This window comes from Simochromis diagramma, unplaced genomic scaffold (assembly GCF_900408965.1).
Source record: "Simochromis diagramma unplaced genomic scaffold, fSimDia1.1 OVJJ01000802.1, whole genome shotgun sequence".
Taxonomy (NCBI): domain Eukaryota; kingdom Metazoa; phylum Chordata; class Actinopteri; order Cichliformes; family Cichlidae; genus Simochromis; species Simochromis diagramma.
This window is the reverse complement of record NW_024387492.1, coordinates 14,037,807-14,063,964: the sequence shown is the minus strand read 5'-3', so window position 1 is coordinate 14,063,964 and position 26,158 is coordinate 14,037,807. Positions and strand designations below refer to the sequence as shown.

Genomic DNA, 26,158 nt, shown 5'->3' with positions numbered 1-26,158 from the left:
TGGGAACTGGCAGAAGGGAGCCTAACGAGGAAAAGAGGTTAAGCACAAAAGTGTCAGAAAGGATTAACCAAATAGAAAGTACGGCTAGAAAAGGCAGCTCCTGGCTTCAGTGGAGATATTTCTTAGGCAGCTTGAGATTAGACAGTTTCTCTTCTTCTCAGCAAGGTAAAATGACAGTAGATCCAATTAGCTTGCAATGAATAATAGTACTGTGACAAGAACTTAGTTAAAGTCATCAGTGTGGATGTGTGTAAAATGTGTTGAATGTAAGAGGATAAGAGTGAAGATGATGGCAGGAATAATCGCGCTTTCTTCATACCCTCAAGTGCAATGACTGTGTTTATTCATTAGAAGATATACATAAGTGTCTAGTTTTTGTAAATACATTCAACTAAATTAGGCCATTTAGATTAAAAAACAAATGAAAGGATTTATGATCAGTCAAAGCCTCTCTGAATATACTAAGTTGTTGTTTGAACCTTTTGAAAAAGCTTATAGAAAGTAATATTATTATTAGGAGGAGAATAAGGCAGTCCTCCAAGTGTGATGCAGCTTCCTCTGTGATCTTCAGTCATAATTTTATACACGCTTCCTTAAAATTCACTGTGATATTTTGTGATCTGTGGATGTGCTGTCATTAATTCCGTTTTATACTACTTTATACTTTGGAGGTAATTATGCCACTTTTACTTCACTAAAATAAAGACAGGTTAATTTACAGTTAGCTTGGACTTTTAGAGCACATTTTCAAGAAATGTAGTCACAAAATAAATTATATAGCGTTTAGAACTAACTTGACTTTTACAGGCAGCGGCATTAAAGTAACGCTCACACGCTAGTCAGCGAAGAATCATATGAATGATGTTTCATATGTACTCACACCCGCTGGTCACTTTTTTTTAGCTACATCTGTTCAGTTTCTTGTTTATGCAAATATCGTATTACTCAATCACATGGGAGAAACCACATTTAGGCATTTAGACGTGGTCAAGCCTGCTGAGGTTAAAACCTTGTATAGGATTGGGCAAGAAATGAAGCATTATTTGCGAGTTTCCAATACGAATTTGGAAGAATTTAAAAATACAGTGCTTTAAAGGCTATTTTCTCAAAGTGAGTGTTTTCTGAAACTATCCAGTTTTATTTCTGTTTATATTCTAAAGGGTTTCACTTTTTTTTCATTTATAGTGTGAATTATTAAAAATAAATGCATTTCTCTCCCTAACTGTTGACATTTTGTGATCTATTATGTGATTAAAAGATATTGATCTTATCTTTATTGTAAGAACAAAACGAAACAGTAATTTAGAACCTTGCTTTTCTGTCATGCAGTCTGCACATTTGCACACAAGTGAATAGTTGTATGTATAAGCACAGCATTTCAGCAAAGAAAACAAAATTAACCTTATTGTTGATTCCAGGACTTTTAACAGGGATTTTATGGGGGAAAATTTCACTCTTACTCACTGCGTAACTGATCTAATCGGCTTCAAGTACATGGTGCAGTTCGGCAGATTGGGGGTCATCGCGTGCCTGACAGGGAGGGGGCGCTGTGGGGCGCAAGTGTTGCCACGGAGACGACTCAAAACAACAAGCGCAGTTCCACAGCAATGGCCACAAGTGTTCCCGACTGTGTCCGGACAAAACTCACAGCGGCGGCTGAACGTGGTTCTGTGAAGACCGGGAGACACGTCTTCCTTATCCTGCTCGTACTTGTGTGAACAAATCACACGTTTTCTGAGCGACGGACAGTAAAATAATACGAAAATCTCATCCACTTCGCTCTTTTTAAAGCGGTAAGTACACCGAGTTTGTTGCGGGACAGTTACCGTTAAGCTACGCAGTTAGCGGTACCATGCTACTAAGCTAAGTTCCTTGCTATTGTTACGTTAGCGCTTAACACTGATTAAAAATCCAATTTTACACTTTTAAATTAGGACCGCTGCTTATTCTAAGCGGATGTGGTACTGCTTTGTAGAAATGTGCTGCTACTTTTTAAAAGTTGTACGAAGCTACAAATTAATGTTTCAACTCAATAAGTAATATTTAGACACTAACTCCTTACAATTTGCCTGTTCCAGCTATCATGTCATATTTATCATATTCATATTTTCAGTGAATTATGGATACTATGAACTGAAACTCATTTATTTTATTTTATTTCTACCTTTGTTACTAACAAGACAGTTGGTGTCTCATTGGGAATAGAAAGTAAATTACAAGTGCTTTAAGATTCACTGTGCAAATTTTAAAGTTACCAATTAACTAAGAAGCATTTTTGTGTCTTTATTTGCCTTTATTAGACATTTCACAGTATCTACTGTTATGCTGGAATGGTACAAGCCCATTTCCCATGTTTACTAGTTATTATGAAATCATTTGTAAGGCCATATAAAGAGAAACTAGCCGAGAAAAAGCATGCCAGTGTAGGGTGCTATCCGCATTTTACAGTGAGTTGTAATACCTTATCCTCGGAGCAGGCTTTAACACTTTTGTTGCAGAATTATTATGTGCACCATGTTCACTTGACAAACATTTTTCAGGACTTTTAAACTGCTCTCAGTAAGTAAATGACATACATGACAAATATTCCAGGACTTGCTCAAAGCTAATTTCGGGGTGATAAGTTTAATGGAGCCATAGTCTGAAAAACTAGGAATTCAGGGTGATTCACGATAACGTTTCCTATTTATTTGTGTGTGGTCATGGGATGTCCTCCTTCATGATGTTATTTTGTAAGGGTTTTATATGTTTGGTGTTCCACTGTCACCTAAATCTTTTAGTAGGTAGGTGAGCTGATTTGAGCCATTTATCACTGTCTAATTTGGCATCAGTATTTATTTTCCCAGAAATATTTAATCCCTTGAGCAAATATCTAACTGGAACCAGTTTTTTTTGTTTGTATTGTCTTACTTGCTTATGTTTAGGTGGGTGGGTGAGTGGGTCTGTGTGCGTGTGTGCCCATTCATGCTCAGTCTTCCACACAGGTATCCTGTCCCCTCCCAGCATCCCTCCCACTTCTGCTGTGGCCACCAAGCTAGGATGAGATCCCATGCTTAATTAAGCCCTTGGGAACAGATGGTACGCTGGCAGTCTTTGCTGTTTGTCAGCAGTACATCGCCACTCTAAACACAGCTAAATGCTTCCATGAGGGAGGGGTTTGAGAGACAAGACTGCCAGCCGTAATTAGCTTTGAGAAGTAGGTAAAAGGGGGGGGGGGATTGCCATGTAGTGATGGGTGACATGAGTATATGACTTACTTACAGTTTTTGTTTATATTTATTTTATTGTTGCATGTAAAGGTTGTCTTAACTGCAAAGCCTTTGCAATAAGGTCAGGTGAAAGCTTTCAAAATCAAGCTTTTAATCCTGAAATGTATTTAAGCCATAGCTGGTCGTATTAGCTATGCCACAATATGGTATTTACACAAACACATTATGTAAGAAATCAAGACATGGTTTTGGCTTTCTACATGTCCTGTTATAAAATACTTTCACTACTCACTTATTGAAAGTTTTTTGGGGGGTTTTCTCATGAATTGACCAAAGCTTCATGTCTGCTGTACTACCAGAATCAAATGAATGCATGTTACGTCCTTAAAAGTAAATAAAGTAGCAGTTACTATGTACATATATGTAATAGAATAATGGGCACCCATACATACAATAGAGTTGATTAAGTTTTTCAGGTGAGCAATTAGGGATAAGTGTAAACAAGCAAATGGCTGGATGGAGCTGCACTCAAGGGATTTTAATTGACTAAGGTTAAAAAGCCTTTCCTGTTAGGAGTTAGATTAGTGGTGAGACTGATGAGAGGACGTAGGAGCCGGTGCTGGCACTGATCAACAGGCAACACAAAGTCTCAGCATGACTGAAATTTTGCAATGTGAGTCATTTGAGACGTTAAAGAACTTCAACATGACAAGTCTAGGCTGCTGAAACATCACAGATTCAGTATGAGGTTTACATGCCTGAGCAAGTTTTTTAGTAACACAGTTATTCAGGTTCAGACGGCAACTTCTGAAACTGCTACTTAGTAGTAGCAGTCTAAAACAGTCCTATAACATATTCGCTTTACTGCAAAGTTAAGGTGAAGGGAAAACGATTTGAGAAACTAAGTAGGAAATCTTTGCATATTTAGTTTGAAAATAGGTCTAAATGATAAATTAATATTAAATAGTGTGTTTAAATCATAGTTTATATTACATGATCGTAGACTACATTAATAAGGCTTGCAAATGTTTCTATGGGTGTATTTTATTTCAAGTGTGAACAAATAAATGCTGAGAGCATATAACAACAACAACAACAAGAAACAAATCAAGATTTTCGTTGAAACATTTATTTATAAATTAAGTGACACTCTTTTTAATTTACAATCTGTAAAATTATAGAAAAAGTAAATGTGCTGGCAGCAAAGACCTCAAAGATATTTTAGAATTAAGCATGTAAACACTTAGAGGAAGTGTTTTAAACCTTTGAAACTTTCTGTTTGAATTTCAGGATGACAAATTACAGAAAAGGGGAAAAGGACTACATCTTCCACTGCTTCAGTATGGCCCCTGAGTTGAGCAGTCTCAGCATCAGTCCCTCCTAACACTCCAGCAGATCTCGGGAAACACTGGAGTGCTTTGAGCGGTACACTGCTGCAGCAGGGATGATCACATCCCATATGAACGGTTATGTGCAAGAGGCCTCAGGCCTGATCAAGAGCCACAGGGAGAGGGCCGTGGACTGTCCAGGGGATGAAAGCAGCCTTGTCAAATCTCCACAGTGCAGTGCCCACATGGAGAGGATCCAGCATTACCAAGAGGAGCTGAGAAAAAGGAGGGAAGAGGACAGCAGGTTGAAGCATGAAATTGACCTCAACTCTTCCCTAAGGCTCAAGAAGCTGTCGCAGAACCCTAAAGTGGGCATTGACAATCCCACCTTTGAGGGAAAGGAAAAGGCCACCAAAGACACATGTTCCCTGGATTCTGTAGTCGGTGAGTTAACAGGTGTGAAGTGAGAGATTGCAGTGAGGAAGACATGCCTGAAAGAATGAAGAATGGGATGTATGCATACTTAAGAAAAAATTTTGGTAAAACAGAAAGAGTCAAACTAGTGACTAAACAGTGAAAGGGTAAATTGAAAGATGTTACTAAAGATGGTTGGTTTGGTGTCACTGATGTCCAGTTTCCACTGATTAGTTGAACCTATCCATCCATTCTCTTCCACTTATCCTTTTCAGGGTTGCAGGGTACCTATCCTAGCTACCATAGGGCGTGTGATTAGCTGAACCCAGCACAAAATTCATCATCATTATCATCATCATCATTTATTTATATAGCACTTTAAAAACACACCTGGTAGACCAAAGTGCTGTACAATACAAATATAAATATAGTAATAAAATAACAGAAACCAGAAATAGCAATAAAATTAATAAAAAATAAAAATTCAGCATTCCAGGAAAAAAAAATGTTGTTAGAAGAAGAGTGTATGGCATAATATGAGCGCACCACTATGGATCAACATGTTTTTTGTTTGTTTATGTTGAAAAAAGTGTCTTTGTTATATTTTCTATACAGTTTAAAGATCATTTAAAGTCATCAGTATATAGCTAAGATGCACTCAGTGATCATGATTTATGTAGTATGAGCCTTATTTTAGTGGGTAAAATACAAATTGTTAAAGTAATTTTTTTCAGCCCATACTCTAATGTATTTATAACAACAACAACAACAACAGTAGTAATAATAATAATGATAATATTTTTTTTTATCACAGCTGGACAGAAACAGTGTGATTTTCCTGGGAAGTAACTTTTACCGGGTCTTCAGGGTCTTATCTTTTTTTTTTTTTTTTCACAGACAGTGCCTGTGTAACTTGACCTGTCTAAGACTTTGGTTTGACAGAGCTTTGCTGTGGTATAATAAAATACACACAATATTCTGTAGGATTAGTTAAAAGTTTCTATTATTTCTTTACTATATAAATACTTCAGATGATATTGGTGTCAAGCTACTTTTTAGCACGTTCAGTTATAAAATCTAATTTCAGTCAGTAGTAAATAATAATAAACATTACTCTAGACTGTAAACTACTTCATGAACGTTGTCCAAGAAAATGTGAAGTGAAAAAAAAAGGATGCCACAAAATGTATTCTTACTATCTTCCATATTAAATCTCCGGTGTAAACACTGTAGCAACTACTGAACTGAAACAAAGGTTGACTAAAAATAAAGACTCATAGATAACTAGTGGCCTGGGAGCAAATTTCTGGACCTCCACAGCAAGATGTCTAATTATTGTTTTGATTTTTGCTCCCAAATGTTTTCTTATGCCATGACTCCTGAAGATTGCACTGCTAACCTTAAAATTTTCTACCTTCTTTTTATATTTTCATTGCACTGAAAGTAAACAACTATTCATTTAGCAGAAGCATACTATGTACAGTATGCGTGGTGGCTTTGCAGCAGAGGTGGCTATTACCTTTGAAAGCAGTGGAGCAAAATCAGCTCTAGTTCCACTAAAATTAAAGTAATTATGCCTCTGAAAATGAAAATATTTTGTACATGACTTAGAAATAACATGTTTTAAGAGCAACAGACAGCTTGTGTGCTGCAGTACTAAGGTTGTAGATCTATGTGTGATGTAGCTAGAGATTACCCTGGGCCAAATACAGAATGTGCTAGTGGAAAACTTTGATATACAGGTATAAGACTTAGAATTTAATTGCAGTGAGAAGCTATGCTGCCAGAAAAGTAAACCTAGAAGACAAACAATGAGGAAAATTTTAAACTTAAAGGACTAAAAGCTAAAGTCCTGACTTTTCCTCGGCATTGCCTCTGTACTATTGTTCCCCTACTCACTGTCTGTGATTCTTTCTCAGAGCTGGAGGAGTTGCTGCAGACTCTGAAGTGGGTGCAGCACTGCTTGACTGATGCTCAGAGCCAGCAGGATGTGGAGCTTATAATGCAGCTCCTCACTAAGGAAGACTTCAGGACTGCCTATTCAATATACAGCACTGTGTCTCAGCAGATGAGCAGAGTCAGTCCCACCTCCCCCCTTACATCACAAGCTCAAGACCTCTGCCTGGAGGTATGTGGGATGATCATTTTCTAGTTGTTTGTTACGGCTGAAACATTGGCAATACTATGTATACAAATATACAATACTATATTTGCAGATGAAGCTGTCCGCAGTCTTGCGTTGAGAATAATGAAGCCCTCACTTTAATTATTTGAACCACGTCACAAAACCAGTTTTGTACCTCATTAGTCCAAGGGTGGCCTCTGCAGAGGTTGCATTTTATGCATAAAGGCAAAAAGGCACTCGGGCTGCAATTCCTAATTCCTAATTCCTTGGACCCTTTCAGTTTATATTTGCTTTCAAAGCGCATATGTGAGTAAAGCAACTGAGCAAACTCAGTGAAGCATGAAAAATCTTTGCTCGAGGTGATGATTAATTCAACAAAGCTGCCCAAAAGACAGCCATGCCAGTCTGAATAATTATGAAATGTAAATTGTCTTGCGGTTAACAAGGTGAGTCAAAACAAAAATGAGGGATATGTGAGATCCAGGCTGCGCATAAAAATTGAGTGAGCTGCCAACAAAAGAGATTCAAGAACGTTAATATGACAATTAGGTTGAAAAGTGGATGATGTGACAGGGAAATAAAGGAGGAAGGTGTATTTCAGGTTATTTGTAAATATAAAAAATAATGAGTGTTTTTTAACTAATTTTTTTATTTTTGATACCTTGCATCGGGTAGTTGCTGTTTTCTATTTAAATAACAGTTTACAGTGCCTGCAGAGCTGCAGTACAGAAGGTGACAGAGAGCGACAACCCAATTCAATCTTTAAGTTTGAGTAGGTGGTAATCTGCCACACCTGAATTCCTTGTTGACAAAACACCAGCTGGTCTCTGCTGAAGCAAAGCAGCAGTAATTGATTTGTGTCCCAGCAGAACTGAGCCTCTGCACACAGTGTTCAAAATAGAGCCTGTCACACAGAACAGACCTTGTAGAAAGACTGAAATTCTGATGTGGTTTGCCATGAAACACATAGAAGCTCTGTATATCTGTGACAAGTTACACCCACAATAGGCACTTCATTAGGATTAGTGTCAACTTGTGATAGGTGTAACATGAAAGAATGTAATGGAGACTTTTCAGGACATCGTTCAGTGTGATGTTTAGCTGATGGCTAGATGTGTAATAGTACAACTTATGTCAACAAAACAGACTGTGAGCTGTGTAGAGTTCATTCAAAGGCCAGCAAGCAGCACTGCAACAGAATTGCTATTCCAGTCATGACAGGAGTGGTTTGAAGATAAAGAGGCTGGGTGTGATGATCTGTTTTGCCTCACGCACACAGCACATTGTCTTCCCTTCCCTTTCTTGTGTACAGTAAATCAGTGTGCGCACCCATCCGCCGGGCCAGCTCCCGAAGCGCTTATCAGTGCATTAAAGTTTGAGCTGCAGCATGTCTAAACTAAGTGGCTGTTCTGTGTGACACTCACTTTGACCACTGGGTAAACTAATCTCTCGGCAGCCCTTGATGCTGGCTGAGCAGTGCAGCGCACTGCGGGAAGGAAGCCAGGATCTGGGCGGCCAGAAAAAGAAACTCCAGCAGCTTACAGCAGCGTGGGCCGCGGCGCCGCACCACTAAGGGGGGGAAGGGAAAGTGCGTCACCTTGTTAGTGAGAGCTTTGATTAGTGTAACGGATGAACTAAGCTCCAAACAAGAGAAGAAGGGGAAGAAACAGAAGGCCAAAATAATTAGCGATTATTCATGAAGAGTCCAAAGCCAGAGCCACTGCATTGTTTCATGAAATTACAACACAAGAGCCAAAGGATTAAAATGGCACAGAGAGAAAGAGAGGAAAGAAAGAAAACTGGAACATTTTTTGACAGGCTGGAAATCGACCAGAATTTTGACATGCTGCCGTTCAGATCGGGGATTTTCCAGTCCCCAGTGCTTGTTAAATTTGGTGAAACACAAAGTTCGCACATTATAAACACAGGATGAAACTTGCATTTAACAAGACTGTATGTAGAGCAGTTTTCTGCACGGAATTCGAACTCCTGCTGTGAGTTACATGAGCGGTTCCAAATTAACTCTGTGTGAGGGACCTATGTTTGTGTGCACTTTGAAAGATATACTTTTTTCCCCCCAAATGTTTGGAAATTCTTGTGTTATACATAGATCACTTCAAAAATGTTATTTGTCTTGCAGTTTTCTTGGAAAACATTTCTTCCATGCCACAGGCTTGTTACCAGAATGTGCCACTAGCATGGTTTTTATGGTGTACGTGGGTTTAGGATGGGAACAGTTTAGCATCTAAACTTCATATAGATATTTACAGTATGTACGTTTTGGTACCCAGACAGCAAAACAAGTGAGGGTCACAAGATGAAAGAGCTACATTTGTAAAATATCATACAACAGGGCAGATTCAGAAAATAATGTCCATGACAATGGTGATAAAGTCATTAGTTGAAACCTTTCATGCACATTTTACTTATATATTATTCATCATAACGTTCTACTCCTATGCATAAAAAGTTAGACCCCTTAGCTGTACAGTAAGGAGAAGACCATGGAACTATCAAGTGTTTGCTTTCAGATGTTAAAGTGTGAAAGAAGAACTAACCTTGTAAAGTTAGTAAATAGGATACATAATTATCCTTGAGGTCTACATTTGATATCTGTTAATTTTATAAAGGGGGATTTAACTTTCTAACTTTACTTGGATTCTTGTGACTTATTAAATGACTTAAAAGTCATGTTATAAAAGATTAAGAGGTTGATTGTCCCTATTGTGTTAAAAGTTTTTAATTAGCCGTTGACAGTTTGTTCTGACTTGATGCACTGTTTATAGCTCTTGACAGAATTATTTTACTGTGGTGTGTCTCTGTTTCTCTTCAGGTACAGAAGATTCTCCAGTCCAGCCAACATAAGGAGGGTTTAGAGCTCAGAGCTCTGCTCACCAATCCTCATCTCCAGGTCAGAGATCAGCCTCCCAGCCATGACCTCTCCTTACCCGCAATTTTATTATAAGGCAGCACCATTGAGGCCGAGAAAGCCTGCAGAACCTTTTGGGCCAACTCATTTATTTAGTTAATATTCTGATAATTGCACAACTGGAAATATAATTAATATTTTACTGGACTCTTTCCAAAAGGCTAATTGTTTTTCTTGCACCTTCCACTAGGATGTCAGAGGTCCTAGTGGAAGTATAGAATATGCCAATAAACCATAAGACTTGGCTGCCTACCAGCTCAGAGACAGTTGGACAGTTTTACATCTCTGTTGCTGTCATATGCACTTTATTAGAAGGTGAAATAGGGCCCTTTCTCTTGAATGAAAGATATAGAGGTCAGGCTCTCCATCATTACAGCCACAGGGTTATGAAATGGATGGAATTTACTGTTTTGATCAAGGACACTTGGCCAGGGCGGATGGTTATTAAAGACCTTAAATCCTCTATGACATATTAATTCTAAAACTCTTATTTTTAGGTGTTATTCAGGGTGTGTGTGTGTGTCAGGCTTTTTTTCAAGATCAACTTGTTCCTCAAGCAGTTTAAATGAGCCATTTGGTGTGTTGTTCATCCACCTCCTTTAAATCAATTTTTTAAATTAAATTATTTTTTTAATAAAGGTTGTGAAAAATTAGGTTTGTTATGCTAGTTTATTTTTTACACATTTTTACTGAGCACAACCATAAGTTTTAATAGAGATGTGTAGTGTTGTTGAAGCAGTAGTGTTTTGGTGAGCTTTCCTGCAAGGAGTACAAACACTGAGCTCAAGCTTTAGCACTTTATGCTCATGTGTCCAAACACTCCCTCCTCCGGTCTGTTCAAGCTGCAGAATATACCATCACTTTCTTTGACATGTCAGTCCTGCCCATCTCCACTCCCACCTGTTTTGAGCCATCCACCAACCCAGTATCCATATGTAGTCTCCAGCGGGGTATTTACTCATCAATCATATTTGCAGGGAGGGATGAGCTCAGAAATTAGATGCCAGCCTCTAACTATGTTTTGCCGCTGTAATAAATCATTTTAAACTGGAGTTGTCTCACTGAAATTAGCACTAATGATGTCAGACAAATTGAATTTGTTTAAAAAAAAAAAAAAAAAAAGGACCATTCTGGCCCATGCCTACTTGTTATGGAGGGACACTTAAAATTTAAACTTAAATGTGGCAATATGAGTTTAGTTATATGTAATTTGTAAATTGGTGAAATGCTGTATCTGTCCTTAAATTACGCATATGTAATTTTGAGCAACCTTCTTGTCGGACTGCTTAAAGAGCTTTTTTTGTCCACTGTTTGTGACATGGCTACAGTTCAACATAACGAGGTCCGACTTGTCCGTAACCCGTGTAGTAATGACCTGACAGTACACTGCCAAAGGCTGCTGCTGGCCTAGCTGACCAACTGGACAATTAAGATGCTCCTCTCTCATGTGCTGCTTTTTGCATCTTTACAGAAACATTAGCATTGCAGTAGACAAAGGCCACTCCCACAGCTCTGTTTTAAAAGAAAAACAAAATAAAAAAACATTACACGCTTCATTTTGGGTAACCCCTGCAGCATTACATTGGGAGTTTTGTGTCAACGTGAAAAGAACAACAGAAACTGCATTTATTTGATGTTGCGTGACACTCTGCCTTTGTCAGTTTAGACTAAAGTGACTCCTCTGTAGGAAAAAATGAAGTCACATTATCAGGCTGTCATCGTCTATTAGCGAGGCACTAAGGTGAGAAAAGACCCCAGGTGCGTTACTCTGCTATGATTTTTATGGTTGAGGGTCTTGACAGGGGAGCGCCACGGGGTCTGATGTTTGACCCAGATGACCGTGTGAAGCATCGCAATCTCCCACCCCCGATGCCGGTTAACCCCTCCACTGAGTTGGAACCGTGTAGCCGGCAGGGGCAGAGTGATGAGATGTGAGCCTGCCTTGTGGCACAGAAATTGGAACAGATTATGCTGGTTTCTCTGCAGGGAGCAGAGGCTCACATGAGTCACCCTGTAGTACAGGTAAACAGCTTCATGTGAAAAACTAATAGAGACATGTGATAGAGGAGCAGGGCCCCCTCAAGTCCCCTTGTCTCCCTCTCATTGTTTTCTGGGACACCGTTTCCTCGGGAGCAGTCCAGCCAAAGGTGTTTGATGATTGATGGCCGTGCATTTTGACTCCTAAATGCAGGGGAGAGTAAGACGGATTGTGTGTATGCCAAAGCTTAGCCCGGCCTCTGCTCTCTCAGGTCCCCTCTGCTGCAGGATAGAGAAACTAATTTGGACCGACGGTTATTAATCGTGGGGTACCGAGCGCTTGTCACATTAAATGAAGTGAAGGAGCAATATCTGTATTATTTCTGGCTTAGAGGTGGGTTTGCAGACTGGTCTTGTTAAAAAAGATTGGGTGGCAGGATGCTTCTGCTTGCAGGTGCATGTCAAAGGGGTCTGGAAACTTGTTTGGTATCACTTCGTCTTTCATCATTTTACATTAAAAAATCACAGCCGTGAAGAATTTGATTAAAACCGTATAAGATTTATGATCATTTTATTTCCCATGTCAACTGCTATAGAACACAGCATCCTTTGTTTCTCCTCAAGTCCTCATTTATTCCTTTCACACTTTATTTTTGTTCACTACATTTTTGTATATTTCTGCATGATCGTACTCTTTCTCTACAATATATGTGTGTTTGCATTGCAGGCACTGATGCAGGCCCATGACAGCGTGGCAGTGCAGGAAATGGCAGAGGAAAGTGTGACCCAGTACCTCGGAGAGACGGTTAAATTAGTGCGGCTGGAGAAGGCCAGAGACACTCCACTGGTGAGATGTCATCAATTTTTTTGGTTGTATCTGCAAAGAAAGAATGAGAAACATGGTAACAAGGATAGTCAATCATAATTTATTGCAACTCAACCCATAAAAATGCCTCACCTGATTTCATTTTTGCTAGTGTTCCTTCAAGATTATCTCCTCGTATGTCTCTGCGCTGCTTCTTACTTTGAGTTCACTGTCTGAAAGTCTCATTCTGACCAGTTGCACATGTGCATCTGCGATTTCATCATGGATTGTAAACTGCTTACTTTCAGTAGCGTACATCAGCTTCTCTGTCAACCTGACCCTACTACATCAGTAGAGAACGGAACAGATACCAGACGGTAGTTTTTAGTTGAGCCTACAATACCACTCCCAAAAGTGGCTCATCATGTTAGGAATGCAAGCAAGGTATACTAATCCTTTTAATATTAAACGTAGAGTTGTACTATAACATCCTTTGGCCTCCGAGGGAGAATAGTTAGCAGAAATTACTTAAGCCATGTCTTCATGCACCAGTACATAGTCATCATTAACTACCTGCCCTAGCGCCCACATATGTTTCTCCTTTGACTCTGGTTTTCTGTGAAATGAGGATGGAATTGGAAGGGTTGTTGCATTCAAACTGTGGAGGAGAATGAGTCCCTGTCAGCCTGAGTGTCCCATATCCAATGGGAATGAATTGGAAATGAAAGTGGTGGTCGCATTTCTTTGTATTCACACCCGTTCCTCTCCTTGTGTCTTCAGACTTGTGTCTTTGCTCAATGTAAGGTCTTTTTCTTGTTATGCCATCTGTACAAACTTTGTAAGTGTGTGTCTGTGCGTGGTCATCAGGGTGCAACAGTACGTAATGACATGGACAGTGTGGTGGTGAGCCGTGTTGTAAAGGGCGGAGCAGCAGAGCGGAGTGGCCTCCTCAGTGAAGGAGATGAGATCCTGGAGATCAACGGGATTTCTATCCGTGGGAAACACGTCAATGAAGTCCACGACTTGCTGGTAATTTCAAGTGCTCTTTTATTTTTCATAGCAGTTTGTTTTGTTTTAATAATGGCACAAAGTATTTCAATACGGTGACATGAAAAACTATTTGTCCCATTTCTGATTTCTTTTTTTTAATATTTGTCCCCCATAAATGTTAAATTAATCTTAAACGTCAGCTCATCAAACAGATTTTAAGATCAAAGATGGATAAAAGTTAATCCAAGTAAGGATTACTAAGTGTGGCTGAATTAAAATAATTCTGCAAAGAAGAAAAGGCAGAAATTCCTCCACAGCGATGTGACTTATTGCCAGTTATTGATTACAGTTCTTGCTGCCAAGGGTGCCTCAACCAGTTAATAAGTGGGCAGATTTTATTTCCCTTAATAAATTAAATAATCAAAAATAAAAACTGCAGTTTGTATTTCTTCAGGTTATCTTTGACTACTATTAACCCTTTAAAGCCAAGCGGATCATATTTGATACATGTGTTTTTGTGAGTTTTTGAGACTTCTACATCATCAGTGTGACTTTTTTTTTTACCCCAAAAGATGATAGAAATTGCATGACACACTTTTAATTACTAAATTGCGAAAATATTATTTATGTAGCAAATGTTCTTCAAATTAAAACTCATATATGCAGATTTGATATATTTTTATATATTTTGTCTAAAGATTCAACAAACACTCCATTATCAAAAAATTAAAGATTTCTGACAGGTCTCTCATGATTCAGGTTTTAAGGGGTTAAATTTGTTTGATGATCTGAAACATGTAAGTGTGACAAATATGCAAAAACAAACCCTAAGAAATCAAGAAGGGGACAAATACTTTTTCATGTTGTAATGAACATTCAGATTGCTGCTACTTGGACACTTTGTTTGTAACTTTAATATCACAAAGGGCATCGAGATATATATATAAAACAGGTATCTTTCTTGAGATGCTGGTTGCAGTAGGTTTCACTCACAGAGAATATAACTTTAAAAAATGATTATTTCTAAATTGAAATAATAAATGAATATTTCTAAAAGAGTTTTAACATATAATTCTTATTAATAGATAAAATAATGTTACTGCTAAAAAAAATGTTGTTTAGGCAAATTGAATATAAAAGCTGTCATTTAAAAAAGATATGCAAATAATAGTTGTTTGAACTAAGTGTGCTCTCAGAATATAAAATCCATCTCCTAAATTACAAGTAAATGAATAATGTCTCTTCATATTCCTGTTGTGTTCAATTTTTTGCAATTCATGTTTTCCACAGCAACAAATGCATGGCACTCTGACCTTCCTCCTCATCCCCAGCTCTCAGATTAAACCTGCCCCGCACAGACAGACTGTGGTAAGTATCTTACAGTATGTGGCCGTATGTGCGTGAGATGGCCTGTCTGCATGCGTGCAAGAGTCCTTCACAATGTAAAACCCTGCCCTCAGATGCACGTACGAGCGTACTTTGACTACGACCCGTCTGATGACCCCTTCGTGCCATGTCGAGAGCTGGGCCTGTCCTTCCAGAAGGGAGATATACTCCATGTCATCAGCCAGGATGACTCCAACTGGTGGCAAGCCTACAGGGATGGAGATGAGGAAAACCAGCCCCTGGCTGGACTCATTCCAGGTAGAAGTCAGACCGGAGCTGAATGTCATTATGAAGTTTATTGCTTAACAAGGACAAATAATAACAGCAAGGACATAATGCTGCATAATATTTACAAATACCTATAGTTGTGATGTCATACACACAGCATGGAGTAATAAAAGACATATAACTATATTAAAAAAACCCACATCGTATTATATTTTATAATATACATGCTGTTTTTTTAATACCTTTTGCAATGTACAAGGCTCAAATGTGTAAGAGGAGGAGCAGTAAAATGTTATTTAATGTTAAGCTCCTGTTTTGGTATGAGTAGCTCTTTTTTTATTTATTCTTTTCTCTTTCCCCTCACACCCCAACCATCCGTGGCAGATGGCTGCCCCTCCCTGAGCCTGGTCCTGTTGGGGGTTTCTTCCTGTTAAGAGGGGGGTTTTTCCTTTCCACCATCGCAAAGTGCTTACTCATAGAGAACGTTTAATTGTTGGGGTTTTCTCCAGAATACTGTAGGGTCTTTGCCTTACAGTATAAAGCACACCGAAGCTTTGTTGTTGTTGTACATTGGCGCTATATAAATAAAACTTAATTGAATTGTATTTATTTTTGTGGTCGGTTAAACCGTCGGTCAGTAAGCACAGACAAAATGCTACGTGGAAATGTGTACATTAAGATATGAAATTATATAACTTGGGTAGATTTGTTGATTATTAATCATTACTAGATGTACTGAGTATCATCTATAATGGAAAAGCAACACAAAAAACTGGAGCCCGTATATGGATATATGCAAAGCGAATACTATTTGTGGGGTTACACACTTAAAATTGCCAGAAAGAATAACTGTGACACTGCCTGTAGCGTACACACATAATTAATTCACATCGTGGTAACAACTTTCCAAAATGGCATATTTCTGAGAGATGATACATGAAATAAAATCTTTAATAATTAATGCATGGGCTACATAGGAGAGCTTCTTATAAAATAATGATAAGCCAGTAATGTGCTCGACCCCTTCTAGTAACTGGAAACCCAGTCTCAGAAGAGTACTTGAAAGTGACTAATAGCTAATCTGGCACTACTACCCTGGCAGGAATCAGCATCCATCTGGCACGTCAAGCAGATTAAAGCAAACACCTGAGAATTATTTGTGATTACTTTCTGACCTAGGCCTTGTTGTGGTGGGACGAAAGAGAGGGTTAAGCACTGGAAATGGAAAGCAGGGCCATCTTTTTGTCTCCCCCTCTTTAGGTAGAGAAAGAAAAACAATAGTAGGCTTGCAAAAGCTTAGGATTTGTAATATTGGTGGTTTCTGGCCACTTAGTAATCATCCAGCCTAGGCACAAATAATGTTCCAGTATAATAGAATTTATATAAATTACTAATAACTGTCTGTACGTTCTCTTTTTTTTTTTTAGGTAAGAGCTTCCAGCAACAGAGAGAGACATTAAAGAAAACTCTAACAGACAGAAGTCGAGAGCAGCAAGGTAAGACGAAGTTAACGTGCTCAGCGTGTTTTAACAGTCTTGTGATAATTTGCCTTTTAAAGCAAATTTCTTTGTAATAACAGGGAAGAATTGGTACCCAAAGAAGAGTAAGAAACAGAGGAAGAAGAGCACGTCACAGTCCAGCAAAAGTACAGGTAAGGCTTTCTTCTCTTGTGTCGCTCTTCAGTGGTTTGAGCAATAATCCCATTTAAAAGTGGGCTCTGGTTACAGTCTTAACCCAGTGTCGCTCTGTCTTTATCACACGTGAAAGACCACTTCCACACCAGAGCTGACACGTCTCGCCTTTCTCACTTCAGCTTGATCAGACTTGGTGTGTCTCCGGTCAGATTAGTCCTGCCCTCACAGACAGGATCAGAGGGCGCACGAACAGGTGACCAGCAGGTGCCTAAATGGCTTGGAGGAACCTGTGCTGTGATTGGCTCACACATAGAAACACAAATATTCACTAAGTAGCACACATACTGTTCTAATGAACCTGATCCACGGCTAAAAGTGGCAGACTGTGAGCCATGAGGGTCAGATATGAAGCACTGTGGAAAAAAAACTTTACTCAAACACTGTAAATTTATTGAACTCTTAATCCCATGCATCTTTCTATCCTCCACAGAGAGGTCACAGGTCAGCCCAAGAGCTCAAAGTAATTTGGTATGTAGGTCAGGGATGTTTCAATAACCCCTCCCACGCTGTCTCCTCAGACTACGATGACATCCTGACCTATGAGGAGATGTCGCTCTATCACCAGCCTGCCAACCGCAAACGCCCCATAGCTCTGATCGGCCCAACAAACAGCGGTCACGATGAGCTGCGCCGGAGGCTTCTTTCCATCGAACCCGAGAAGTTTGCTGTCGCTGTTCCACGTAAGTCTCCGCTTGGTCAAAGCAACAGAGCCCAGAGCGAGGCAAACGTGAAATGTTAATATATAAAAAAAATATATATTTATATATATATATATACGATATATGTATATACATATATATATATGATATAATATATATTGATATATAGATATAGATATATATCGATATATAGATATATATATATATATATATATATATTATAGATTAATATATATTATATGAGGGATATTGTATAGCTATATTGCCAACTTAAGCTCAGAAATGTAAACAGTTATAAGCTGGTCGCTTCTTAACGGCTCAGATACAACCAGGAGCCCGAGGATACATGAGCGGAATGGGCGCGAGTACCATTTTGTAACCCGTTCTGCATTTGAAGCCGACTTGGCAACGGGAAAGTTCATTGAATCGGGGGAGTACGAGAAGAACTTGTATGGCACCAGCACAGACTCCGTCCGACACGTCATCAACTCTGGACGCATCTGTCTGCTCTGCCTACACACAAGGGTAAGAGACCTCGTTACTGTCCAGACACTAACATGTTAATTATAAAGCCCGTTAGATCCTCCCTCATCTGTGATCTTAACCACTGTGGCCCTGCCAGAACATAATGACCCCCTTTCATTTCCTCAACATAAGTCTTAATCCTGTCTAAGCCTGATCAAAGCTGAAATAACACATTTGAAGACACCATATTTAATCTGTGTTTTTTTTCCTTGTGTTGCTCTTTCCATTCATTTTGTTTCTTTGTGCCTTGATTTTTTTCTTCTGTCAGTCACTGCGAGTCCTGAGATCCTCCAACCTTAAGCCATATGTGATCTTCATAGCTCCTCCTTCTCAGGAGCGACTACGCACCCTGCTGGCCACAGAGGGGAAAACACCAAAGGTAAACGCTGACCAGCTCAGAAAAGAAAACATAGTTCAGGCAGAGCAGGGAATGACCATTATTTACTCACATATATTGCATAAAAACTGGTCTCTAACTCACAGAATCGCCATGAGATAGTAAAACTAGAGGCAAGATGCACACAAACCAAACAAAAGTGAAATTGTGTGTAAACACAAAGGCAGAAAGGGGCATTGTTTCATCAGTTATGGAGAGCAGTACATAGTCCTGTTTATAAATTGCATACACTGTTAGCTCAATTCCCAATCCCAGCTTTAGTCATGAATTAATCTGGGTAATTTTGCTTGTGAAAAAAGACTCTTTAGACCATAAACTCTTAGACAAAACTGTGACTAAAGAAGTAGAGAGAAGGAAAGGTGTTTGATTTAATGGTCTCAGAAACAACCAAGCCCACACAAACGCTTTGCGACTGTTTGTCTGTGAAAAGCGCTTAATTAATAAATAAATTTTACTCACTTTACTAAATAAAATGACATCATCACATCATCGGCTTTTCAAAGGTCTGTCAGCACAGCACCGGTCTTTGAAGTAGTGCTGGCCAAGATGATGATATAAAAATAAAAATAAAAATGGATCAAAAAACAAAAACAAGATCTCATCCTTTTCATTTATGTGTTAACTTATAGAGAGAAAAGAATTTATAGCATCACCCGAAGAGAAAGGCAAATCAGTTTTATTCTTTTATGAAGAACAAAAGGTGATTCCATAATAAAAAAAAATGCCTTTTTAAATTATTTTAAATTTTATCACACTATTTTTGACTTGAACTTCATAACAGACTTACTCTTAAAAAAAAAAAAAGTGTGTACACATGGTGTGAAGTACACATGATACATTCTTATAGATCACAGTTAATATGTGGGGAAAAGTCCCAGGCACGTTTTTATGTGTGTACACCGTTGTTTAAATGTATTGGATCCCAATTTAGATATAAAAATCAGTAAATAAACATTGCCTCTGTTCATGAAGACTGCTATTGAGAATGAAGACTCGTGATAATAAGAGTCACTACTGCAGTTTCTTGAACTGATGTCCATGTCCTGTGCACAGCCGGACATGCTGAAGGAGGTCATTGAAAAGGCCCGCGAGATGGAGCAAAATTTCGGCCACTACTTTGATGCAACCATCTTGAACGTGGATCCAGACCAGGCTTTCCACGAGCTGCGCAGGCTGATAGATAAACTGGACACTGAGCCCCAGTGGGTGCCCACGTCCTGGCTGTGTTAGAGGTCACTGTGTCCCAGCACCATGAGTCGAAGGACGTAAACAGAAGACTGGAGAGTGAAAAACGAACCAGGGACGGTTGGTAAACTGTCACTGGAATTTGACTTGCACATTTTCCTCGATTGTAGAGGAGGTGATCGTTACAGGGATGGACTCAATTTTAATCTTTGATTTTGTTGTCGGTGTGTGTGTGTGTCTGTTGGTGATTTTTGTTTCTCTGTTGATCTCAGTTTTATGCAAAGTCATTTATCAACAAAATAGAACCATTTCTATTCTATGCTTAATAGTTATTTATAACTGTACATACATATTTTCTAGACCAAAGGATCAAGTGTTTTACTGTTACAGTTTGTGTGTGAGAGTCTTTATGTGTTGGTTTTTAATTGACTCCCTAATGAAACAGCAGATCAGAAACTCTTTAGGTACCAAACAGAAGAGAAGCATCAGTGCTTTTTGCAGGGCACCGTCTTCCACTCAGAAGTGCAGGAGAGAGATCTGCTGTAATCTGCACAGTTTGGAGGTACTTCCATTGTCAGTATTTTATTTTGTGTCTCATTTTATGATTTTACGCTGTGATAACAAACCACTGTAGCTGGTTGTCGTTACAAACAGTAATGCTGCTAAGTACTGCCGAGTTTCTGGTTTTGTTTTTTTTGTTTTTCTATCAGTATTGATAAGAGCAGTTAGTGTGATTCCAACAAATACTGTATTGATTCTTTGCAGTTCATTTGCAAATTCATAAGCACAATTTTGTGCTCATGAATTGTTAATAAAATAAAACACATGTGAACAAGTCACATATTTTGTCTGGCTTTTATATCAAAGAGAAGTTTTTCTTTTTATCTTTTCTGTAGTTCTGAGTTTCCATTTCAGTTCAGATTCCAGGTTTAGTGGTTTGAGTTTAGCTTTTAATGTTTGAGAATTTTTAGGTTTTGTTTTCAGTGTTAGTTTTATTTTTTATATGGTTATATTTGGGTATTTGTCAGGACAAGTTAACGATAAAAACCCTGAAAACCATAAATTTCACACCCGAGCCTCAACTCTCGCGGCCTGATACCTGTTACTAGTCTGTGGCCCTGGGGTTGGGGACCGCTGGTCTAAACCACTAGCTACTTGTCAGGGCCAAGGTATGCAGAAGAGCATCTCCGAATGCACAATATATTGAACCTTGAAGCAGATGGGTGACAGCAGTAGACTATCAAACCGGCTGCAGCTAAGAACAGGAAGCAATAACCATGTCCATCAAGGCCATCAGGCACGTTTACAAAACAAATTTGACCAAACTGGCAAAAGACTAATCAGCATGCTAGATTTTTTTTTTCTTTCATAAGTTTAGATTGCAGTTAAAAACATTTTTCAACACGGTGTTAATGTGTCTAAATCTACTGTGGTGCCACTCTTGCCAGAGCCACTGGGTAACTAACATAAGTTCCTTATTCAGTTTCTCCTCTCACTTAAATGGGATGTATCCAATAGTGAGAACACCTCTGAAATGGATCTCCTTTGAAAAAAAGATAACATTTAATTTTGCTTAAACACAGTATAATTTGCACTTGATTAAAGGTTTTGAAGCCGTCTCTTAGCAGTCTTCACATATGGAACTTAAAATGTTTTCCCTTCAGTGGGGAAAAAAGAAATTCAATCAGTGGTTGAATATTTAGAACATCTTTATTTGAATGAAGTGTTGGGCTGTTTTGACTTGCACATCACATTTTACAACAGGGTCACATTGGGGCTTCTGGTGAAATGGTAAACAGCCTGCAGTGAGGTAACAGGAACCGCACGATATGAAGTGAGCAGCAGGACGGGTCTCCACGGCGCACACTCGCACCCTCTGAAATCCACAACCACTTTAAGCTGTACAGCATGCAATGCCTCTATATATGATAAAACTTGAATATCTACAAGGTGATCAGTCACACGGGACGCTTCTTTATCATCACTTGCACACCATGTGTAAACATATTCATTGTAATATTTGCTTAATTTGTTAGAGACTGCTTTGGTCTCACTTGTGTATTATACCGAACAGCACTTTGATCCCTGTACACATCTGGAAACACTCAGAACTAATCATCACGACGTGGACACAAAAAAAAGAAAGAAACAACTTTCATCGCTGACGTAAAGACACGCAGACGTGGCCAGAGAGGCACAGAATAAATAAAAGGATTAGTGAAGTCGGTGGCCTGTAATGTTCCTCACTCAAACAGCAGATCTTCATCCGCCTCCTCTGTCAGCATGTTGGCGGGCTCAGCGATGGGTCCCAGAGCAGCTAAACGGGCGGCTATTTCCAACTCCGTCCTTTCCCTTAGCTGCTTCTTCTTCTCTTGGATCTTCTTCAGTCTGGCAAAGCAGAGAGCAGAGAACATTCTGTGTTATAACCAAAAGTTGAGGATTGGGCAGTCTGGTTTTGGACTTAAGTTGCTGGGGTAGTGACAGAATGAATTCGGAGCTGTGGACAGCCAGTTGGAACAAGAATATCTAATAAACATGCAAAAGATGCCTCCTGATATTTTTTTTTTTTTAGGTTTATGCACTAAAACTTTCACGAGGCAGACAGAAAACATCATCACCTGTAAAACTCCTCTCGCTCCCTCTCATCCAGCTCTGTGATGATGTAGGTGAGGGTGCGATCAATCCTGGGAATAATCACTGCAAAGCAGATTCAAAATGATTTTAGCTGCACCAACCCTTTTTTTATTTAAAAAAATAAATAAATAAATGTATTAATAAAAGGTTGCAGTTGAATGTTAAGTGTGTTTACCGTGCTCGATGGCGTTCACACGGCGGTTGGTGATCTTTATGGCTTCATCCAGAGTGACAAAAGATGTCTGCAAACCAAAATTGAGCAATTTTTTCCACTTAAACTTCAGCTTTTCTAGAGTATAGATTACATTTTATCTGCATCTGTAATCCACACAGGCTCAGTGTACGAATGTATCCTTTGTGGTAATGTTGTAGTGATATGCCACACAGGAGGAATACACAAACTATAGCGGGAGACGCTACCCCTTTGTTTTCATGAGTTGTTTTGGTCATTTAGGATGTGAGCCTTTGATTATACACTCACATTGTGCACAGTTACATTTGAGATCATCAATACAATTTTAGTTTCAATGAGGGACGTTACATTGTGCTTTTTTCAATGATAATACCATTGGGGGGAAAAAAACCCTAACTATAAAGCATTTTAAAGCATGCTTTTAATATGTAACAGCGCCTCCTACCTGTAAGGAGGCCAACTCCACAAGCAGCTCCACAGCTCTGGCATAGTTCCTCTTCAACCTCGAGAGCTGCTCTCCTCCTCTCGCCAAACCGGTGAGCTCATAACCTGACAGACACAAACACATCGTGGGGTGAGCGCTCTCTGCGATTCCCTTCAAACCCGATGTAGAGTTACACCAAACTCAGACGTGTGACTGGACTTACTGTCTCCGCCTTCTTGGTAGTGTTCGAATACTGGAAGGGTGACACCTAAAAGAAGAAAAGCAGCAGATATTTTAAACAAAATAAAACAAAAAATGATTAAAAATGAGAAAATATTTTTTGATGCTAACCTGCCACATTATCTTTCTTGGCTCTGACCTTCACCTGGGCTTTGTTAACATTCTGGATTACAGTTGTGCTGTAGGCCAAAAACAACAGATGGAAGTTGCTTGTGTATCTGCACCAGAACACAACATCACGTCGCTGACACGTTATTCTCATTCTTACCTGAAGTCTCCTGCAGCAAATTTAGCTTCAGCCAAAGAGAAGGCAGCCTCCCTCATCACCTCTCCCATCTTGGTTTTAGTCTAAAAGTATAAATAAACACACCTTTGGGAAACATGTAGCTGAAAGCCTTCAGGAAGATTTTATTTCATGAGGTTTTGATTCAGACTGGCTGTAATTTGTTAGTTTATAACAATGAAGGTACCCAATTAATTACTATAGAAACACCTCTTAGTATCAGATTAATTGAGCATTATCATGAGCTACAGCCTCCAACCAAAGAGCATGATGTATGAATAAAGTATTTGTTGCATCATCGGTTCTTTTGACCACATTAGGACCAAAAACGAAGGCTCATTTTAAACTGACTTCAATAATTTTGCGAAGGATCTGACGGAAGCGCATGGAGAGGGCATCGGATTTCTTCTTGAGCAGGTTGCGGCCGGTCTGTGCTCCCTTCAGCCGAGCCTTCATGATGGTCTGAGCCCTGCAAATCCAGAGAAAACCCACATATTTTTTAACACTATTTGAATCAGATGGTTAAATTAGGGGTAAAATGACACAACCAAGTTTCATTCATTTCATCTCCTTGTCATGTTTTCACTCAGACCTTGAGCCATCCCAAGGTCTCTGTCTCTCTTCTCTGGTAGTTGATACCCTCACCCCAGGTTTTTTTTTTTTTTTTTTAAACCGGCAGATTTTCCTCTTTTCTCTCTCGACCTCTATGCTTGTTAAAGCTCTTTTTTTTTTAATGGATTTGCTTCTTATTTTCCCCATTTCATCATTTTATGTCATATACTGGTTCAATGGGTCATCTCTGAAGGACAGGAACAGCCTTAATAGCATTATTAAAGTCTTATACTCCAAGAGTACCAAGTCCAAAGAAACGCGTAGTTCAGAAAGAAAAGGGTCTTATTAATCAAGGTGGCCACATTCTCTCTAGTGAGTTTATTTCAATGCCCTCATGGGCTATCCTGCGCCCATGAAGCGAAAAAAAAACCACTACTGAAACTCCTCTGTTCCCTCTTCTACCAGGCTACTAAATGCTAATTGTCAAGAGTAGTAGTTTGTTCTGGAGCACCAGTGTGGTTCACTGGTTTTAGCAGGCAAACCTGTATATTATAGGGCTATAGTGTGGAGGCCTGGGTTGTAATTCATCCAGCCATTTGCTAGCTTACCTTAAAAATGAATAAGTAGTAGTATCTGTTCGTCTCTTTCATCTAGCTAATATATAAGTCCATGTGTTGTAGTTCTGGTGGGAGACCTTACAATGAGCTGCTGACAAGTTGAATTTTATCTGCTAAATGGCTAAGTAGTTGTAACTCACTTGTCATTGACTGTTCATTGACTTTTCATTTAAATTATCATGACTGATAACTTTCAATTTAAATAAAGGCTGAATAAGATTTTCCAAATCAGAATCTTTCCCCAGCTCTTTCCAGACTTGAGCAGGTGACTCATATGCTGCCTTAGGCCTGTGTTGGAATTTAACAAGGCTCCACAGTGTAAAGGTTAGAGATCCCTGGAGTAAGACCAGTTAAATATGGGGATCCATCTTCTGTGGATCCCTCTTTGTGAATAAGGGAGCAGCCGAAAATATACAGCCATCAACATTCAAGCCCACTTTTGTGTCACATTACTCACAGATTGTTACATGTTAGGTTGTTAACGATGTCATCCTGATCGTCTATAATATAAATTTACTTTTGTTGCTCTATGCTGTACATCATCTGCTGAATCCCTTCCCATCATGGAAGAGAGATCCCATTAATTTTCCTGAGATTTCTTCTGTTTTTCACCATTTCAGAATTTTAGAAATTTTCAAAAATTTCAGATTTTTTTTCAGGAGATCTTATCTGAACCAAGAGTCTACGGACAGAAGGTGTCACATGCTGTGATTTGTGTAATAGCGTTATTTTTAAAACAAGGTAAGGAACAACACAATCTGCACCACTCCTCTACATACACAGCTCACTGATATTTGCACCCAGGACCTGATAAAAGGGTCAAACCTCGGTGTTTTACAGTTTCAGTAGTCCTAAATGTAATATAACTGGAAGCAGGTGAAATTAGATTAAAACGAAGTCTCTCCGACTGACAGCTCACACTTGGATAATGTTAGAAATATCACATGACAGCAGCAGGATTCTTCCTCTTTTAAAAGGTAACCTTGGCACAAAACAAAACGGCGATCCCTGCTTTTCAAATGCATGCAGAAAATTATCCACAACTTTCATATATAAAAGCAAATATGTCAACAAAACAGTGGTATATGAGCTTTAACGAAGCTACATTGCTTTAGCAACTAGCCATCGCACAAGCTGCTTACATTCTGGAGGGGAATATGTCGATCCTGTCTTTTCCAGACATCTTTCCGTTTTTTGTCGATTACTGAGATTTTCAATTCACTCCCGCTTCCCTAAATCAACACTACAACTTTAGCTCGAATCCTGAATTATTAATCTAGACATATAACAGCTAAAATCTTGCTCTTCGTGTAGGATTAGAAGAGCAGATCGAGTTGACGGTCGTGATCTTGTCGGCGATGATC

At 39.1% G+C, this 26,158-nt stretch overlaps 2 protein-coding genes across 2 annotated transcripts; one reads left to right on the top strand and one right to left on the bottom strand.

The window, feature by feature from the left end:
- Positions 1 to 1,583: 1,583 nt before the first annotated feature.
- pals1b (protein associated with LIN7 1, MAGUK family member b) lies at positions 1,584 to 20,690 on the top strand. The gene is made up of 14 exons (XM_040017575.1): positions 1,584 to 1,793; positions 4,500 to 4,981; positions 6,871 to 7,079; positions 9,910 to 9,987; positions 12,710 to 12,829; positions 13,655 to 13,816; positions 15,068 to 15,145; positions 15,238 to 15,421; positions 16,819 to 16,887; positions 16,971 to 17,042; positions 17,604 to 17,765; positions 18,067 to 18,269; positions 18,538 to 18,648; positions 19,720 to 20,690. The coding sequence occupies exons 2-14, from the start codon at positions 4,654 to 4,656 to the stop codon at positions 19,894 to 19,896; spliced, it is 1,953 nt and encodes a 650-aa protein (XP_039873509.1). The 5' UTR covers positions 1,584 to 1,793; positions 4,500 to 4,653; the 3' UTR covers positions 19,897 to 20,690.
- Positions 20,691 to 21,542: 852 nt separating this feature from the next.
- Positions 21,543 to 26,146, bottom strand: atp6v1d (ATPase H+ transporting V1 subunit D). The gene is made up of 9 exons (XM_040017579.1): positions 25,937 to 26,146; positions 23,977 to 24,094; positions 23,611 to 23,690; positions 23,454 to 23,521; positions 23,326 to 23,370; positions 23,124 to 23,227; positions 22,661 to 22,727; positions 22,470 to 22,548; positions 21,543 to 22,239 (listed from the first exon to the last, which is right to left on the bottom strand). The coding sequence occupies exons 1-9, from the start codon at positions 25,975 to 25,977 to the stop codon at positions 22,095 to 22,097; spliced, it is 747 nt and encodes a 248-aa protein (XP_039873513.1). The 5' UTR covers positions 25,978 to 26,146; the 3' UTR covers positions 21,543 to 22,094.
- Positions 26,147 to 26,158: the final 12 nt, after the last annotated feature.

Bases quoted from the DNA above. Each gene is read 5' to 3' on its own strand.
- pals1b (XM_040017575.1), top strand. From the start codon at position 4,654: ATGATCACATCCCATATGAACGGTTATGTGCAAGAGGCCTCAGGCCTG. The intron at 12,830-13,654 runs GTGAGATGTCAT...CGTGGTCATCAG, and splicing joins AGGCCAGAGACACTCCACTG to GGTGCAACAGTACGTAATGA. The intron at 18,649-19,719 runs GTAAACGCTGAC...TCCTGTGCACAG, and splicing joins CAGAGGGGAAAACACCAAAG to CCGGACATGCTGAAGGAGGT.
- atp6v1d (XM_040017579.1), bottom strand. From the start codon at position 25,977: ATGTCTGGAAAAGACAGGATCGACATATTCCCCTCCAGAAT. The intron at 23,522-23,610 runs GTAAGAATGAGA...TTTGGCCTACAG, and splicing joins TTTGCTGCAGGAGACTTCAG to CACAACTGTAATCCAGAATG. The intron at 23,371-23,453 runs GTTAGCATCAAA...TTCTTCTTTTAG, and splicing joins CAAGAAAGATAATGTGGCAG to GTGTCACCCTTCCAGTATTC.